The following is a 19,471-nucleotide window of genomic DNA, read 5'->3' on the forward strand; positions in this document are numbered from 1 at the left end:
CAGGAATTATTCCGGGAATTTAAGGGGAGGGGGGAATTTTATAGCCGTCAGATCCGCATTTTCATTTGGAATGTCCTGATAGAAAGATTCGAATCTTTTTCCGTTCTGATAGAACTGCGGCCTTGAAATTCATCGTCTTTCTTTTTTTGAGTTTTTATTTTTATTTTTTTGCTATGGTGGTCTTTTGGTTTTGGGTATTTGCTTTTGAGGCAAAGAAATAGAACAGTAGATCGTGCTGTTCATGTGAAAGGACTGGCTTGCCCCTTGGTCGTTATGGTCGTTGAACTGGTTGGTATGATACAGTTATGGACATAAACAGTAAAAAGCCAGTTCGTCTTTGGTTGGGTTTTTTTGATACTTTCCTTTTTTTGCCTCTAAAGATAGGTTGTATGCAAACCAATATTTCACTATTTATGGTAATATGATTAATTTTTTATTTATACTCATGAGTCCTAGGGCTGTATATCAGTCCCATCCTGTCCGGTGATGGATCAAGATTTTTGGTCTATCAATTTCCTTAAATTGAATCGAATCAAATATCCATAGGGATTAAATCGGACCGGTCCAGTTCGTTCAGTCTGACCTAATTATTTTTTTATTTTTTTATTTTTTTATATATAGTTAATGAATATCAAATAATTTCATTGTACATAGATTATTCATGTTTGTTTACATCTTAGGTATTTAAAAAAATACCTAATTATTTTAATTAAATATAAATAGTAGAGCATGTATGAATATATGATGTATTAACTATTTACATATAATGACATAAATTATCATATGATTTATGATTTATTATTAATTGATAGCATATATTATTTTATATTTTAGATGGTCGATGATAATAAATTAGATAAAAATTACATCATTAACTTATATAATTACTTTATAAAAATAAATTATTAAAAATATTTTAATATATATATAAGTTCGGTCCGATTTGGTCCGTTCCAGTCTAAAATTTGTAGATCCCGAGACCAGACCGAATGTCATCGGTCCACATATTTTGGGACCGAGACCTACCGGTCTAGACCGAACTATTTATACCTCTACTCATGAGTCAATTTGTATGTATCAATTTAAAATAGAAAAATTATAGCTACAGTTTTAGAATATGTAAATTTTGCAGTCTTTTAAAAAAAGTTGATAAATCTTAGATCCACATGAAAAAGTCATTTTTTTCCGATAGATCCTACTTTTTTTCAAAGAAAAAACGTAACTTGCACACCTTAAAACTGTATGTAAAATTACTCTTTAAAATATATCATTGTAATAAATAAATAAAAAATAATAAAGTTGAAAAAAAAACAGCATTTATTTTCATATCATTGGACATGTATGGTCATATTGGTGGGGTTTTTATTTTTCTTTTTCAACATGGCTATTCAAGTGGTAAATTACATTCCTATTTGCAATATGGATTCCTCAACATACTTATTTTTTAACTTTCTCATAAGTTTTATTTGCATTTGATGCTTGTTTTCTTTATAAAAAAGCTTGCTTTCTTTTTTCTTTTTCTTTTTCTTTTAAAGAAAAAAGAAAGCAAAAGTACTGAGTAATTAGAGGTTGGTATTTTATACGTATTGAACATAATCATAACAATATCCAACTTACTGAAACATCCAACATGAAAAATACGTAAACGCCAAACGGACGTACGTGTATGCGTAGAAATTGGCAATCATTTGCATGACCCCATTTTTACCAAGAACATGATACAAATTAGATGAACATGAATTTTATATATAAATATCACCATCCCTTAATCATACCGGCAAGCTCAAGCTTTAACCTTTTTAAACATATATATAAACTGGCGTAGTTTGATGTAATATGTTAGATTGTAAAATTATTTTATTATAAAATAAATCTACGTATCATATGAAACTATGTCAATTTTTCAGATCTTTTTATAATTATAACACTTCTCTATAATATATATATATATATATATATATATTTATATAATCACTAAAATAGAATTGGTAAAACAAGATAAAGTCCCCCCCAAGATACGTATAACTTCAAATTCTGTCTCATCACCTTAGCATCTTGCGGAGAGCATCTTGACATGTGATGTGAAAAACGTTTAATAGATAGATAAATAATAATAATAGTAATAATAATAATAATCTAAATACAGTGGCAAGAGGAGAAAGAAAAGAGAAATATGAAAAAGTGGGGGGGCATGAGAGCAAAGATAGGCAAATAATTCCAATAAGTGAGATTAGGGGCCCAGGTGGTGCGAATGATAGGCTATCAGAGTATATATTGAGCTGGCAAAGAGACCTTGTCAACCTCTACCAAATGCTTGGAATGCACATAATAATAATAAAAGTGTAGGAATTAAAAGGGTGGTGATAGGATTATTATTATTTTATTATTATTATTATTATTATTTTTAACATCTTTAATCATTAAAAAAAATTAAAAAAATATATTATTTTACTAATAATCACTTTTTACCTATTAAATAAAATCAAATATAAAAAAAATAAATAATAAAAAAATAATAACCCTATCATTTTTCAAACGGAGATGATCTCATTTTCTTTTTCATCATTTCCTTTTTGTTGATGTTGACAAATCTGCCTGGGGAGGGTAAAACAAAGCCTGTCCACTGGAAATAAAATAAAGAAAAATTATTTACACAAATATTAAACAGAAAATTTTATACAAATTCTTATAAAAAAGTGTGAATAAATTATTTTTTATTAATATAATCTATTTTTTTATAAAAAACTTGTATGTGACTTGTTTATTTAAAATTTGTATCTAGTATTATTCTAAAATAAATGTGTAAGCTTTTTTTTAAACAGTAAAATCTATACAATTTTATAAAAATAAATTTATTAGTAATGTTATATCGTCATGAAGTATGCAAGCATTGCGCACACCTATTGAAAAAAAGTGGAGTCTATCATAAATATCATTTCTGTGAATTTATATGTTGAAGTAACTTATAGTGTTACATTATATTTATTTTATAATAAAATATATTTTATAATTTAATGTACTATGTTAAGTTACTTTAGTTTCTATTTTATTTTTCTTTTTATTAAGATCTCTGTGTAAAACCAATATTTATTCCATTTTATTAGTGGTTATTGTTGCCCTGGCAAATAAAGCATATATTTGTAATTTGATTTTTTTATTGTTTTTTTCTTTTCTTTTTTTTTTCTTATTGCTATTTTAAGGTAACGAGTGGAAATGCGGAAGACTGAAGAGGGTATCTTTTGTCTTGATCAAAGCATGACATGTAGTTAGGAAGGAATCTAATTAAGTTTGATGTAAATAATGACCTCACTAATTAAGGTTTCTTTATGATTATCACTTATATATATATATATATATAAATGTTGGATGCTTGATTTGGTTATATATTGAAAACTATTTTAATTATAATCCCATAATAATATATATATATATATATATCTATCTATCCACACACACACACGAAGAGACCACAGTCAAAGTATCTATCAATGGTGCATGCATGCATGTGTATTGAGTGATCTCCAAAGAAACCAATGGAGGAATTCAAGTCATAAAATCTACTTATCTAAGAATCATTTTATTATCGCTCTAAGTTGCGATATGATCGGTCAATTTTATCATTTTCAGTCGAATCAATCAATATATCATACATAATTTAAGCAATATTCATTTGAGTTGTTACTTCGATCAGTTGAAACATGTCACATTAGCTAGTTTGATGATGATGCCTTGCATTAACATTGCTAGCCCATGCCACTAGAAAGAAGAAAGGGGAGTGTTTGTGATGAGATGTCATATATATATATATACTAGCGGTCGGGCAATGTGCGAGGCACATTTGCCCGATTGAAAAATAACTTATTTTGTAAAATATAAATATGTTTTGGATTAAAAAAAAAAACGTAATCATAAGTAAAATAAATAGTATATAGAGAATTTTTTATGAACTCAATTTCTGCACCTAACAAGTGAAAAGAGATGTGGAGAATTTTTGTGATAGTGATAGTACTTCACTGCATAAATCGAAGCAATCCAACCGAAGAAAAAAAAAAGAAGTGGTAAAATGAAGGGTTGGATTTAAATCTTAAAAATTTTAATGTACCAGCAGCAGCCTCATCTTTCAAAAAACAACACACGTAGACATCATATCCTTAGATATGATTTGGATCGATGTATTAATAGTAGTGACATGGTTTGTGAATAGTAATATATAAAATTATTTGGATTAAGATGTTTTATTTGATTTTAGAAAATGAGAGAAAAAAAGTTAAAATAAAAATATTATAAAAGTTAAAATATTATTGGAATATAATTTTTTAATGTAGTTTTTGTTTTAAAATTTAAAAAATTTATATTTAAGAAAATTGTAATGATTAGATTAACAAATTAAAAAATATTTTATATTTAAATAATATTTTAAAAAATATATAAAAGTTTCTGAAAACCTAAGAATCTATTAATCTCTTCCTCGAACTCAATAATTTTGTTTGGGAAGAGATAGATTGTCAATTCCCTCCTGACCCAATGATGTTGTAAATTTTTTATTTTTTTAAAAATGTTTATGATAATTAAAAAAATACATGAAAAAAAAGAAAAGAAAAATAAAAAAATGAAATACATATTCATGACACATTTTCAGGTTACTTTTTTATTAGTTGTAGCAGTTCTCTTTAGTTAATTAAGAATATTATCATATTTAAATTATGTTAAAACTCTAATTATTTATATAGTTATACTTTTTTAAAAATATTTAACAAAATTTCATTATTTATTTAATGATGAAATATTAGTATTTTATAAATGGCTTGATTATTTTGAAATTAGTGGTACGTGTGTAAAATCCTGTATGGCGTAAGATTTTCTAATTAATAAAAAAAAGCACGTTTGCCACATCTGTCAAATTGAAGAAAAAAATAAAGTATAATTTCAAATATTAAAATAGTCTAATGTATAAGAATAAAATTATTATTTATTTATGTTCATCATTTATTATGAAATTTAAATTATATTAAAAATTCAAATTAATTAGATAGTTTTTTTCTCTTAAAAATGTATAGTAAAATTTCATCATTTATTTAATGTTAAAAAATTAGTATTTTATAAATTAAAGTTGATTTTTAGTGTATGATATAATAAACAGTAATAGGATATGCGAAAAAAACATGCGAAGAAAAAAAAAATAGCTTCTTTATTGATTATTTAAAACTCAAAAATCAATATTTTTTTCACTTTTTCTTTCTTCCTCTCTCATTCCCTATGCACGATTGCGGTATTACGTCGCACATTGGCATTCACACGGACAAAAAAAGAAAAAAAAAATCTTTATTATTCATCGTTCATCATACTGTCGATGAACACTAATAAGATAAGATAAGATTAAAAAAAAAAAAAGTTGATTTAGATTTACTGTTCATCATGAATAGTAATAAATAGTAACATAATACGCTCTTTTAAATATAGGCAGATATATATATGGATAGTGTGGGTTACAATTCATGAGGGTGACTGAGGAGTCGGTGGCTCTGAACATCATCAAATCCTGCTTTTATTAAGCAGAGGTTCAATATCTGTAGGACCAGTCGTGTAGGAAAAAAGAGGCAACAGAGAGAGAGAGAGAGGCATACATAAATAGCAAACACCAAAAAAGGAAAAAAGTAAAAACAACAAATAGACATTGATGTAACCGACCACAGTGGGAGTCGAACCCACGACCTTTTGATCCGAAGTCAAACGCGCTAATCCACTGCGCTATGCGGTCTGTTTGTTCTTTTAAGAGGACATTATATAAGTAATATTAATTTTTTAAATAATTCACCATATATAATTACTATCCTCCCATCCTTCTTTTACTATTTTTTTTTTTATTTTTTTTAATTAATGGTTAAAAAAGTAATTATTAATAAAATAATATTTATTTTTTAATTTTCTTTTAATGATTAAGGACGTTAAAAAACTACTTAAAATAAAATATTAAAAAATAAAAATTTCAAATTCATTATAAAATAGTAAGATGGTAATAAACTTATCATTATCTTTTGTAGTTACTCGAGATTTGGATAAAGAAAAACTCTACTCTTACTGCTGGTAGCTCCCACTGGGGCTACCCTTGGACCAAAGATTCATGGGTTAGATGATGGTGGCATTTGGATTGGTTGACTTCGTTGCATGCTGACCACCTGAGAAAGACCAATAGCTTTTCTGGCATCGTTTTAACATAGATTTATCTGGGGATTTGCAATCTGATTCACTGCTTCTGTTTCTTGACGTGTTTTGTCACGGTCTTAGTTAATTAATATGGTTTCTCATCATTTCTATGCGCATATTCTCAAATAACATAATAAGAACAATGATTAGATGCTCTTCGACAAGAACATGGTACTTTTTCAGTTTTCTTATAGGGTCATGAATAGATAGATGCCTTCGCACTATGTAAGCCCACTTGCTTGGTTGAAATGCACTGCATTAATCATTGACGTTACAATCCCATGTGTGAAGTACTGTTAATGGATCAAGTTCTGATCTTTTATGGCTTTATGTTGATCTTTTCTTGAGATTAACGCACGTAAATGGAGTGATCAATGATGTAAGATAGTTTAGTTTGGTCCGTGTCGGAAAATGTAGATTATGTCGAACTGGGAGACTGTTTGAAGGAGAACTGTCCACAACGAAGATCTTTGGCCTCTCTACTTATTATGGGTATATATATTTAAAAAAATATATATTTGCAATCATGATTTGTGCAACCGTTATGTAATCGTTTTGAAAAAAATAAATAAAATATTAAGACTCACATGAAAAAAATTAATTTTTTAATAATAGATCTCACTGTTTATCAAAACGATTACATAACGTTTACGCACTTCACGATTGTAGATAGAATTACTCATATATTTATGATAAACAATTTGAGGGTCACATATATGACCCATCATCATTGGAATATGCCTTCCTCTTTTAGAGACTGTTTTTTATGCTTTGCTTGGCTTTCGTAAAAATGGGTTTTGGTTGATTTAGTGTTTGATCTAAAAGGATGGAATAAATGAAGAAAAGCAACTAAGGCAAGATTTCTAGTAACTCTTTAAAGACAATGGCCTCGTTTGTTTTTACAACCATTCTCAACTCATCTCATATAATCATTACAACTTTCTTAAATTTATATACAAAATAAAATAAACAATTTAATTTTTTCAAATATTAAAATAAAAAGAATATTAAAAAAATATAGTCTATTAATATTTTATTCAACTTTTAATTTTAATCTTAATTTCTCACATCTGCAAAAACAAACGAGGTCACTTTCACCTATTGTTGGTGGTGATTTAGAAGGACATCATTTATTGGTGTTTGCTTTCACGAGCTTGTTTGGATTCGCAAGTCATCTCAGCTCATCTCAACTCATCTCAACTCATCTCACTACTATTCATTACTATTCAGCAACTTTAACTCACAAATCTCACTACTATTCACAACTCATCTCATTACTATTCACAATCCATCTCAACTCATCTCAGCTCATCTCAAGTCATCTTCGAATCCAACATTGACTCTGAGATTCAATGTTGAGGATATTACTATTATTTTAAGTGGAGAAATGGATGTATTCTCAGTATGTTATTCACCATGGTAATAGGATTTTTCCATTATTGATCATTGAATTTCATCTTGAATTCAAATCCATTTGAAAAGAGCATTGTATGTATTGTGGAGAGTGTGGTCATGTCCTCCCATTTCACTGCACCCTTTTGTAGACAAAATGAAGAGATTTTAACCTTCTTGCACACCAAGTATGGGCATGATTGGCCTTCGTATATGTGGTCATTATTACCTTCACTAAGCAGAGAATGTAGACAATGACAATAGATAAGGATGGAAAACTGGTGATTGGAGATCAAGATTACAATTTACAATGGCAAGGGGAAGAAAGCTTTTATTAATTAAAATGATCAGGATGGAACGAGGTCATATACTGTAGGAGTGGCACATGATGCAGTAGATATCAATCTTGAAACCCTGTTTGATGATCTCAAACTGAAATTTGCTGAAATGTGGAATTTGGATATAATAAAGTATTTTCTGAATAATAAAGTCTTGTTGCTTTTTAATAAGATGGGGACGATGAGTTTCTGTACTTTGTATGTTGGATAGTGATTGATGATTGGCTGGTGATTGCAGGACTTTTGCAAGTTCTATTTGCAGTGAGTTATTAATCATTACTTGAAGGCCCAATGGAATAAAACTAGCTGAAACTGTTCCTTCTATTGCCAACTTCATCCCCTCTGCTGCAACCCATCATGCTATTGCCGCTCTGCCTGTTGCATTGTGTAGAGCTGCAGCACCAACTTCTGCCAATTCCAGCATTGGTCCTGCTGTTGTTGACTCCGCCTGTACTGCCACGCACTGATAATCCGGAAGCTGCTTAATCCAGTCCAGCCAAATCCATTGTTGGGGTCTCTGAAAATCTTGTCAATGTATTGTTTCAACAATCATCTTCGCGGCGGGACCGCCACATTCGTTTCGAGGTTGCAGTGTTGGACATCTACTGCTAACCAAGACATGATCAATTTCGGTGTCCTTTTCACATAGAATACAGGGTACTACTAGTAGGGGAAGAAGATGTTAGAAACTATTTCAAATCACATTATTTGCTGTGCCTCCATGAAAAAAAAGGCAAACAGGTGATCTATAACATCCGTCTCTTCAACAACATAAGCTCATCCCTATGATCTTCCTATTGATGATCTTGCAATAAGTCCTAGTTACTGAAATATATAGGACTTCAACACTTTGTAAACTACTATAGTTGCAATAGAACGTATGGCCAAATTTAAAAGCCCAACTGGTTATATTTCCATCCAAGTTTTCCATCTGCTGATCTAAGTCTGTATCGCCTGCTCCAGATAATCAGTTTCATTGGTGTAAAGTAGAATATATTCTACAGTTATTCCTGTCCTCCCGAGTTGTCTTCTTTGGGCGGCAATCCCAGACATAATGGGCAGGGCGGGTCACGTCTATCTTCAAGGCATGTTTTCTGCTCTAAGCATTCTGCGTGATAAACATGACCACAAACTAAAACTGCCACCACAGATAGTTCGCCAGAAGACAGTGTACTTCCAAGAAAATAAGGTTTTCGTCTCAATGGCGTCTGACAAAGCCCACATACCATCTTCACTGCATCTGATGATGCTGCTGCATCCATTACCAAGGAGCTGGACCGAAGTCTTTCTGGCCTGCAAATTTCCTTCCCCCTAATTTCTGGAATAATATTGGAAAATGAAGTCACTTTAGATTATTGATAGTAATGGAAAATGTAAGTCCAAACAAGATCTTTTCACAGAACTTTTTTTTCATGTTTCAAGCACAGGGATAATCTGACTTTTGTTTTTTTTTTTTTTTATTAGCTTCTGAAACTGTAAAAGGCGGAAACTGTAGTAATCCCATCACAAAGGAATATAACTTTTGTTTTCTTGAAGATTAACTGGCTACATGTATACCATTCATCACATAGAGCATTAGTTTGGCAGTGATAATATTTTTTTAAGCACCAGTATCATATAAAGCCGGACACCTCATCAAGTGGAACAAATGTTTTTTCCTTGATGTGACTTCCTTCAAAAGAAATAGAAACATGGTAAAATCGAACAGAATTAACAACTAAAATAAAAATGAACCTGAATGATATCCAGTCTGTGGGTTACATTGAGTGGCCAACTTGAAGGACAGTCTCTCATCGCGTGAAAAAGCACCTTTGCCCCGAGAAGATGCATTGGTATGACTAGCTGAATTGCGCCGAAAGTACTGATGGCCATAGTGATAACGAGAATGCTTCAAAAATATAGAACGACCAAGATTCTGATGATGATGTGCAGTAGCAGGATGGGCATTTAGTAGCTTCATAGAATTATCCTTAACATCCCAGACAGGTGAGAGAGTATTTAGTTCACTGGCATCAACAGAAAGCAAAGGTTTCTGCAAAACAGATAAGAATATAATGAGAAAACTATGCATGAATGAAAAGGGGGGAAATAGAAAATGCTGTTAAGTAATAGTGTAGAAGTAGAATCTCTGTATCCTAATTGTCATCAAAGCCAAAACTGTCTCGTGGAATCAATCTCCAGTATTAACATGAGAGGAAGGAAACAGTGTAAAAAGGTTAAAACCTGGAATTGGTAATTACATTTAAAAAAGAAACAGAGAGAGAGAGAGAGTTAACCTCTTCTGACATTAATTCCGTCCCTGAGGAGCAAGGCATGGTATCTGCAATATTACCTACAGGAAAACAATGATCATTTGCACTCCATTTTCTTATATCTAAGATAATATGTGATTAACAGTTGAGAAAAAAACAAGCAAACTGCCAGCTAATATCAGATGGAAAATGATAGTATGACTCCCAAATATGCCCACCAAATGTGCCCACTCATATATAAATATATATATATATATATATATTCCTTAATGGTTAAAGAAATGACTATTAGTGAATTTATATTTTTTATTCTCTAAATGGTTAAGAATGTTTAAAAAATACTTAAAAAAAAAACAAAAAAACTCATTTGCACTAGTGTGCATATTTGGGGTGCACATCCCTAGCATTGTCCATATCAGATTCTTTGGTTCATTGTATATAATGTTTTTCCTCTTCCAAGCTCAATAGGCCACCAACCCCAAGATCAAGACAGTGGCTTCTTCACCAAATTTAAATTTCAGATTAATTCCATTCTTCATGTGGTATAGAATACAAAACAGGAACAAAAAAAAATTTAAAAGGTAATCAGGATATATCGTAAAAGATTATAGGCATGACCCAAGTACATAGGTTGAATACAAGAGTAACACCTAACTACTAATAACAGGAACAAAAACTAACAACTTTGACCACCCAAAAAATATGGGGCACAGCAAATGAATTGTGACCAACAGGTAAAGATGACGTTAACGAAATTTGCAATTGCCCCAAAATAAGCCTAGTAGCTCCATGTCAAAAGCAAAAACCAATCACCAAGTCACAACATGAGAGTGGAAATATGCAGGGCCAGTAATTTGAGTAATGAACAAGGACTCTCTATACAAGGACTCTAAAATCAAAATACAAGGGCAAAACTCCATCAATTATCTAATAACAGAAGTAGCAGCATTGGCAAGTGGAAGGAGCATTAACCAAATACCAAAGAATAGTCACCTAGAGTTTTTGCGTAGCTTAATTGTTGATTATCATGTCAAATGGTTGGAAAGAAAAACAAAGATAGGAGAATTTTTATTTCAAATCCTCGAGGAAGGACCAGGAAAAGTAGCGTGCAAAAATGCTATATTTATACGTAACATGAGAATGGTCAGGGGACAATGTGAGATTATGCTGGAGCCTGTGTAGTTCCAATTATAGCCAAAGAAGATTAATAAGCCAGTGCGAAATAGCTATGCCTTTAAAAGTACAAAACAGCAGATAAGGTGGTTTGGCTGCAATAGAAATGGAGCTTATTTGCTCAGAAAGCACCATCGAGAGTTTCCTTCTTTCGAACTTTTGAAAATTTAAAAACATATTTTGAGTGCGTCTGGACTCTGAACAGCTCAAAGTAATTCGACTTATTTTTTCAAAAAGAAAAAAAAAATGAAATGCCCGAATAAATTGACCTTTCTTTATTGTCCAAATCCCTACGCAAAATAGTGGGCCGATTTCTATAGCACCAGTTATGAAATGAATCAATAAAACGTAGTTTTCCATCAATATACTAATTGCTTCAATTAACAGCTTCTAGTTGGTACTTCCATTACGCTGAAAAAATAAAGAAAGCCAAAGAAAAACAAAATCCCCATTGATCAAAAACCAGTGGAACCTCATTTATTAAGAGAGACTAAAACGATGAGACAAATAAGCACATAGATCGTGAAGCCCTAAAAAAACCCCTAAAACCCCCATCGGAATCGGACCAACATATTTCCTCATCTTTTTCTTTCTGGGAAACAAGTGAAAATGAAAACGAAAAACAAAAAGACCTCAACTAAATTTGCGCCTGATAAAAGTTGTAAAACTTTCAAGAAATTCAAGGACTTTTCCAGCATTATTTCTCAGGAACCAAACGCAGCCATCCAAGTGCTGTCAAAAAGAAAGAAAGAAAGAAAGAGAAAGGAAAGAAACCTACCCGAAGAAGGAGAACGCGAAATGGGAGGTTGGGTGTCGCTCTGATTTGGAATTCTCTTTTTCTTCCCCATAACAACGACGACGACAACAACAACAAAATTATATAATTAACAGTAAAAGCAGCAAAAGAGAGGTAGCGGCTGAGATAGACCAGCAAAAATACTGGTTTCGATTTTGTGGTATCTCTCTCTCTCTCTCTCTCTCTGGCTTGGCGGTGTTGGAGCAGTGCTGGTGTGTACGTACGTACGGTCACGAAATTCAGAGCTGTCAGAGAGAGAGGGAGGGCAATTTTTGGCAGAAAGAAAAAAAAAACGTGCGACTGAGAGAGTGTTTGCTAACACCCGCCCACGTCATCCTCGCTTTAAGATAGGGAGCACGTGTCAAATACAAACCCCACCCTTTCTCTTTAAGTTATGAGCTATGCTACGGGAAGTTGGGAACCCAAAAAGTGGTGCAAGGAACCGTCTCGAATATTGGTATATTTTATTTTATTTTTTTATATATATATTTTAATTATTATAAATATTTTTAAAAAATAAAAAATTTAAAAAATTATTTAAAAAATTTTCTTTAATTACTAAATTAAAAAAAATTTTCATTTGAGATACAAATTCGAAACCAAAACATTTCTGGTTATTAATTTATTGGCATACGAGTCTCAAAAAGTGGAATTCATATTATTTTTTCATGCGGCTCACTTTTTTTGCCCATGCTTTTGGTTTCAGTTTTTCTAAAGAGAGTCGGCTGCTTGCAATTGCTGTGCAGTCGGTGCCACCTCAACTAAATTAAAAGAATATATATTAAGATGATAGATTTAGGAATAGAGCCTTCCGAATTTCTTCTATAAACTAGACGTTTTTCTTTTTTTCCTCCATTTTTCACTAGTTTTAAGCAAATAAGCGAAAATATTTTCACTCTTTTTTTTATTCCATGCTCATGTAAAATTCTCTTTTTATATTTCATGGCTTTCTATGACTCTTCTTCAAGCAAAGAATTGAACGACGAAAAATCAAAGTAGCTTTCTATGACTCTTCTTCACAAGCAAAGAACCGATTGATTGCAAAATTTGTGAACGATATGTACCAATTGATTTGTTCTCTTCCTCTCACTCGGTTCGTAAACCCATACTTCGGCACATCGTGGTATTTTTTTTTTTTTCAATTTTCTTTATTGATTGTTTAACATTGATATTTCCCAACGAGCTCCAGTCATGACATGCTAGAAGAGGCAAAGTGTAGATCTAGTTTTAGGACGAGAAATTGGTTGTCGTTTATATCTTATTCCCTTTACATTTGAATACTATGGGAGTTATCTAAATATTTTTACTTATGATTTGCAGGCACGGAAGCTTGCTGCATATGGAAAATGCAAAACTCAAGTATTGTATATATAGTCTTGCATCTTGGCAGGGCAGCAAAGGTTCAGATTGCAAAGAAGGCAGAAGACAAGAATGAAGTTTTTGGAACTGCAAAGATGAAGAAGGGCATGGTGATTGGAAATGAAGTTTTCTTTATGGAAAAAAGGAAAAGAAGCTTCAGAGTGAAGGAAAAACAATCAGAATGGGAGAAAGGGGTGTTTTGCCAAAACGACATGTTTTGCCAATAAAATGAAACTGTTTCATTTTTCAGATAGGCCACGATTGCACGCTAACTCCCCCACGCAATTGCAATAAGCATTTTTCTTTGGTTTTTGGTTCCACCCTTGAAACTATATACACTATCCTTCATTTTTCATAGCAAGTTGATAGATTTATAATTATTTTATACATTTATTTTTTTGGACAAGTATTTTATATATATACATTCATTTTAAATGCATGGTAATTATATAAAAACGAAAACATTTCTAATAAAATAACTTTATTATATTGATTTATAATAAAATGAGTCATAAAATAGTTAGAAAAGAGTTATAAAAGTATATCGTTACAATTGTTTAAATGTCTATGTATACCTCAGCTCTCATTTTGTTCCTCTCTCGTTTAAATTCAGAGGTCTATGTATATTCCAGGCTTCCAGCTCCACTCCATCGAAGTCGTCTTCTTCGTGGCATTATCATAGGCTCCTCCAATGGCTGGGATATATGGGGAGGAGGGGACCTTACAAATTGTATAAGAGAAATACTCTAGTTATAAAAAATAAAAATACACAAAAATAATCTAACAAATTGATTTAGTTTTATATGATTCATCATATTATAAAGTTATTTTTATTATAAAATAAATCTAATAAATCACATAAATCGACGTTAGTTTATGAAATTACTTTTACGTAAATTTTTTATAACTTTGGACGACTCCTCATTTTTTAAATGAGTAATTATACAAATCTACCTAGAGCATTCTAATTGGATTAGCTAAAAAGCTAATCCAATGAGAATTTAGCTATTAAGTCATAAAATAGTTCACATTGAAATAGCTATATTCCAAATATTTAGAATATAGCTACAGTAATATCTAAAATAATTTTCAAATTTGAAAGAAATTATTCATGCATCAAATCTATTTTATATTCTTTTATTCTCTCTCTTTTTAATATCAATTATTTATCTCTCCATTTTAAATGACAATTGAAAAAATATAATTAGAATACAATTACTAATTAATATATAATATTATAAATAGTAAAATATGATAAAATAAAATAAATTCATAATTAAAAAAATTAAAAAATTTTCAAAATTATTAATTACTCATTACTATATAATGAATAAATGGATAATCTAATGTGGAGATTTGATATGAATAGTCAAAGTTAAATTTATCTTATATTATTTCATTGTCATATAATGAAAAAATAGTTATTCCAATGTAGAAAATTATGTGAATGTAATAGTTAAATGCTAAATTCATCTTACATTCATCAAAAATGTATTTTAACTTTAACTAATCCAATGAAAGTGCTCTAAGAGGAGACCTTGTAAGTGGTACAACAAAAATTGTTTGTGTTCAAAAAAGACTACACGAGCTTTGTTTGTTTGTGTCTAAAAAAATAAATTTAATAAATCACATGAATCAACGTCAGTTTATAAAATTATCTAAGTTTTATCGGGGGGTTTTTTTTTTTATAAAGGCCTAATAAGGTGGCCCATATGCCTAAATTTGGGTTCGAAATCAGGTGGCCCAAAATGTGCATGAAGCCGACCAATAAAAGTGAGCATGAAGAAACCGTTCAAAACAATCTATCGACATTGCTTTCAAACTCGACGAGTCATTTTCATTTTCGAACTGTCTTTATAAAGTCGAACATTGTAGCGTATAACATTTTGCTATTCCATCATTGTTTTTTAATTTCATATGTTTCTGATTAAATATAAGCACATTGTGGGTTTCGTTTAACAAATTAGTTAGTATTCCGTATCACATTTAGATAGGATAAGCGTTGCAGACACCCAAAAAAAAAAATCACAAAATATAAACATATAAACTTGTATAGTTTCATATGATACATTATATTTATTTTACAATCTGATGTGTCATATCAAGTCTCATTAATTTATAAATTTATTTTTATGAAATTCTTTTGTGGCTAAATCATTTATCTTCATATAAAAAAGTTATTTTTCCGTTAAGTCATGTTTTATCAAAAGACCCTTAAAACTTTTGATCATTTGACATGTAATTTCTTTGTAAAATTTAATAAAGGATCATGTTTTACCAAAATGTCCTAAGACCCCTGACGTGTAGTTTCATTGTAGAATTTAATGAATAATCATATTTTACCAAAAGGTCATTAATAGCTCCACGGTTAGATACTTTGTTGAACTTTAGATTTTTTTTAATCTTGATTTTTTATCTTTCTTTAATCTTGTATTTTTTTTACCTAGACAAATAAGCTACTACCTTTTTCAATTTTTCTTTTTATTTAAATCATTATGTCAGATACATCCGGGACTAACACACTAAAGATTTTATTTTTTATGGTGGAACCTTTGATTTCTTCCCCAGTCATAGTAGACAATTTTCCCATACTCCTCTAAGAGCAATACATTTTGGACTGTTTTTTTGTTTTGTTTTTTTTTTAATTACAATAAGTAAATAATAATAATAATAATAATAGTATAAATTTTTGAGAGGATTAATATGTAACATTGAATGCATAATAATAGCTAAATGCTATATAAAATATAGTCTTTAAGTTTGATTTGCATACGACTAGGTGTAGTTCAAAATTCCGTGACAAAACAAATAAAAACCTAATCTTACATGAATAACAACTAACAAGACGCTATAGTTGCTTTTACATTATTTTTATGCATCGTGCCAAGGATAACAAGTTACAACTACTGCCAATCAAGACACAAAAGTCCATGGTCCGTGGAGACCACACTTGTTATTTTTACTTTTAGATATATTGAGACAAATAAATAAAATAATCATCTTTAAGATATATTTTTATAAAATAACTTATAAAAATAATATTGTTTTACATTATTTCTATGCATTGTGTTAAGGATAAGTATTCCCTAGCTTCATTTTAATATAAAATTAAAAATATCCATTTTTTTCAATATATATTTATTTATTTTTTATTTTTTCATAATTATCCAAATAAGTTATTTTTATATTTTGTTTTTTTTGTTGTCGGGTCTAAACTCATCTCAACTTATCTCAACTCATTATTACAACTTTTTCAAATTTTAATATAAAATATAATAAACAATTCAATTTTTTTAAATTTTAAAATAATAATAATATTAAAAAATAATATTCTAATAATATTTTATCAACTCAACTCAACTCAACTCACTTCAACATTCAAACACAACCAAAAGCTTTAAAAAGAAATTAACAAAAATTTAAAAGGTGGATTGGTCACTTCCGTATGTAGGTAGGAAGTAAAAACTACTTTGCCCTCCGAGGTTATCGCTCCATCTGACCGTTTGTTATTTATTTATTTAGTAATTAAGTAAGTAATTTTAAATGTATTAAAATATTTTTTATTTTTTTAAAATATTTAAATATATTAAAAATTTGTGAAAAGAGAAATGATAAAAAAAACAAAACAAAAAATAAATGGACAGTAACTTTGAACGGACGGCGACAGAGTAGCTGGCTCTAGGTAGGAAACTTGCATGATTTATTTATATATATATATATAATTATTTTACCTAAAAGGTTTATAATAAGAATTATTATTTTTAAATTTAATATTTGAAAATTTAGATAATTCAATCTCTGAATGATAACCAAAATCAATTCAACTGAACTCATTGATATAAATGATTCAAAATATATCGATTTTAAAATTCGACGGTGGAGGATTACTTTGCCAAAGGAACCGTCCACTTTTGTCAATTAAATTCTTTGTGCTAACACGTCATGTCATGCTTATCTTACCTTCTTCTATGATACTGGATATGATAATAACATAGATATATCTATAAATTTGTTATAGGATGTTTTAAAATTATAATTCTTATATATTTAATTAGAGTTATTATATTCTCAATATTGCTTAAATGATAAAATATAATTTATAAGACTTAAACTTTTAAATTAAATTATGTCATATAAACATTTTATTAAGGCTCTAATTGGGGTTACGTTATGAGTTTTAAAAAATGTTTAAATAATCTTAAAAACTATTTAATAGAAAATTAAATTGTTTGAGTATTACATATTAAAGTACTTTTTAATCTCAAATAATTTAAAAAGTACATTTTTTATGTTTTTCCTCAAACGTGTTTTTTTGCATAATGTGGAACGTAATTCGAATTTTAAAAAGATTGTCAATGGGTGAAAATACCCATACAACTTTCAAACTTTTAAAAATATGGTCATGATCTATAAAAAAAAAATCAAATAATCGTTGTTTTATATTAAAAATAACTTTTTCAATTTGTTTCCAAACAAATATAACACGTTTGAAATTGTTTTAAACACATATATACCAAATAATAAATAATTGTTTAATAGTTGAACTTATAATTTAAGTTATAAGTCCTAAAATTATAAGTTATATTTTCTACCGTAATCTCAAATATGCACAAAATGTTTTATCTATACCGATTTATAATTAAAATTTCTTATTTAATTATTTAAATTGTAATAATTTAGTGTGATTTCGTGTGACTATAAAATTATCAAAAGTTAAAGAATTCATGAGTCTTGGTTATAAGCCTTCCTCTGTGTGTGTATACACATTAGGGAACGGTCCTGAGTGCATTAGTCTCAGAGTACACTTGACATAATAATTTAAATAAAAAATAAATTAAAAAATCAGTTACTTATTTGTCTAGAAAAAAAAAATATAAGATTAGAGAAAAACAAGAAATCAAGATTAAAGAAAAATATAAACTTCAACAAAGTATCTAACCACGAGTTTATTAAAGACTTTTTGGTAAAATATAATCTTTTATTAAATTCTACAATAAAGTTACATGTCAAATGATTAAGAATCTTAATGACATTTTGATAAAATATGATCATTCATTAAATTATACGGAAGTTACACGTCAAAAGCTCAGCAGATAACTTTGTTAAATGAACGATCAACTTTTCTTTCTAAATATTAAAGAAGTTAAAAGGCAATAGTAAAATTCTATATTCTAAAAAATTTTTGGCGCGATAAATTTGACATATCACGATTAAACGTAAGCGGCCTGGCATTGGATGCCATTGTCAATATATAATGAGAAGTTGCTTAGCTTTTAGCCCAAATTAAAGGCAACTCGCCCCCACCAGATCCACTTGTACGTACTACGTAGCTGCTTAAGAAATGACGAGTCTGTAATTTGAAACCGCGAATGCTGCTGTCAAGAGATAATAACAACATTCTACGAAACAAGTGGTTCTGGAATGTTGTGTCCCACGTTGTATTAATTTAACGAGCAGTGCTACATCCACCGCACCGACGGTGTAGCACGAGACAGTCCGATAAGGATAAAAAAAAATTATTTTTATATCATTAAATATTAAAAAAATATTCATAATATTATTAAAAAAATAATTTTTTAATCACTAAATAAATAAAATTAAAAAATTTAACTCATCTCGAATTAATACTCATAAAAAAAAATTTTAAAAATTTAAATATATCTTAACGAGATCCATTCACAATTCATATCAGTATATAAACATCTAAACGTAGCCGGACCCACAAATTAAAGGCACAATGCCGTAAGATTAGGGACGGACCCACGCTCTGACCACTGACCCACCCAGGACAGAAAAGTCTTATCTTTCTTTTTCTTTTCTTTTTTTCTAATAAAAAAGGTCTTATCCTTCTTCTTTTTTCTCAGCAAGTCTTATCCTTTCACTCCGCCGTTGAAATTTCTTACTATATACTGTGTCTACACCAATATTAATGTCATATAAATTGTCTAGGGGATGTT

At 29.7% G+C, this 19,471-nt stretch overlaps 1 protein-coding gene and 1 non-coding gene across 3 annotated transcripts; both read right to left on the reverse strand.

Annotated features, from left to right (window-relative positions):
• Positions 1-5,684: 5,684 nt before the first annotated feature.
• On the reverse strand, positions 5,685-5,758 carry TRNAR-UCG. Its single transcript has one exon. It is a non-coding gene; the product is annotated as a tRNA-Arg (tRNA).
• A 2,843-nt stretch (positions 5,759-8,601) lies between these two features.
• Positions 8,602-12,424, reverse strand: LOC108995667. Of its 2 annotated transcripts, none has more exons than XM_018971271.2 (4): positions 12,138-12,424; positions 10,211-10,266; positions 9,669-9,966; positions 8,602-9,252 (listed from the first exon to the last, which is right to left on the reverse strand). In XM_018971271.2, the coding sequence occupies exons 1-4, from the start codon at positions 12,205-12,207 to the stop codon at positions 8,939-8,941; spliced, it is 738 nt and encodes a 245-aa protein (XP_018826816.1). In that variant the 5' UTR covers positions 12,208-12,424; the 3' UTR covers positions 8,602-8,938. The 2 variants fall into 2 exon arrangements, with proteins under 2 accessions (XP_018826816.1, XP_018826818.1); XM_018971273.2 differs by having other exon boundaries at positions 10,211-10,254; positions 12,138-12,422.
• Between the last annotated feature and the right edge of the window lie 7,047 nt (positions 12,425-19,471).

The sequence above is a fragment of the Juglans regia genome, chromosome 1, assembly GCF_001411555.2.
Source record: "Juglans regia cultivar Chandler chromosome 1, Walnut 2.0, whole genome shotgun sequence".
Taxonomy (NCBI): Eukaryota; Viridiplantae; Streptophyta; class Magnoliopsida; order Fagales; family Juglandaceae; genus Juglans; species Juglans regia.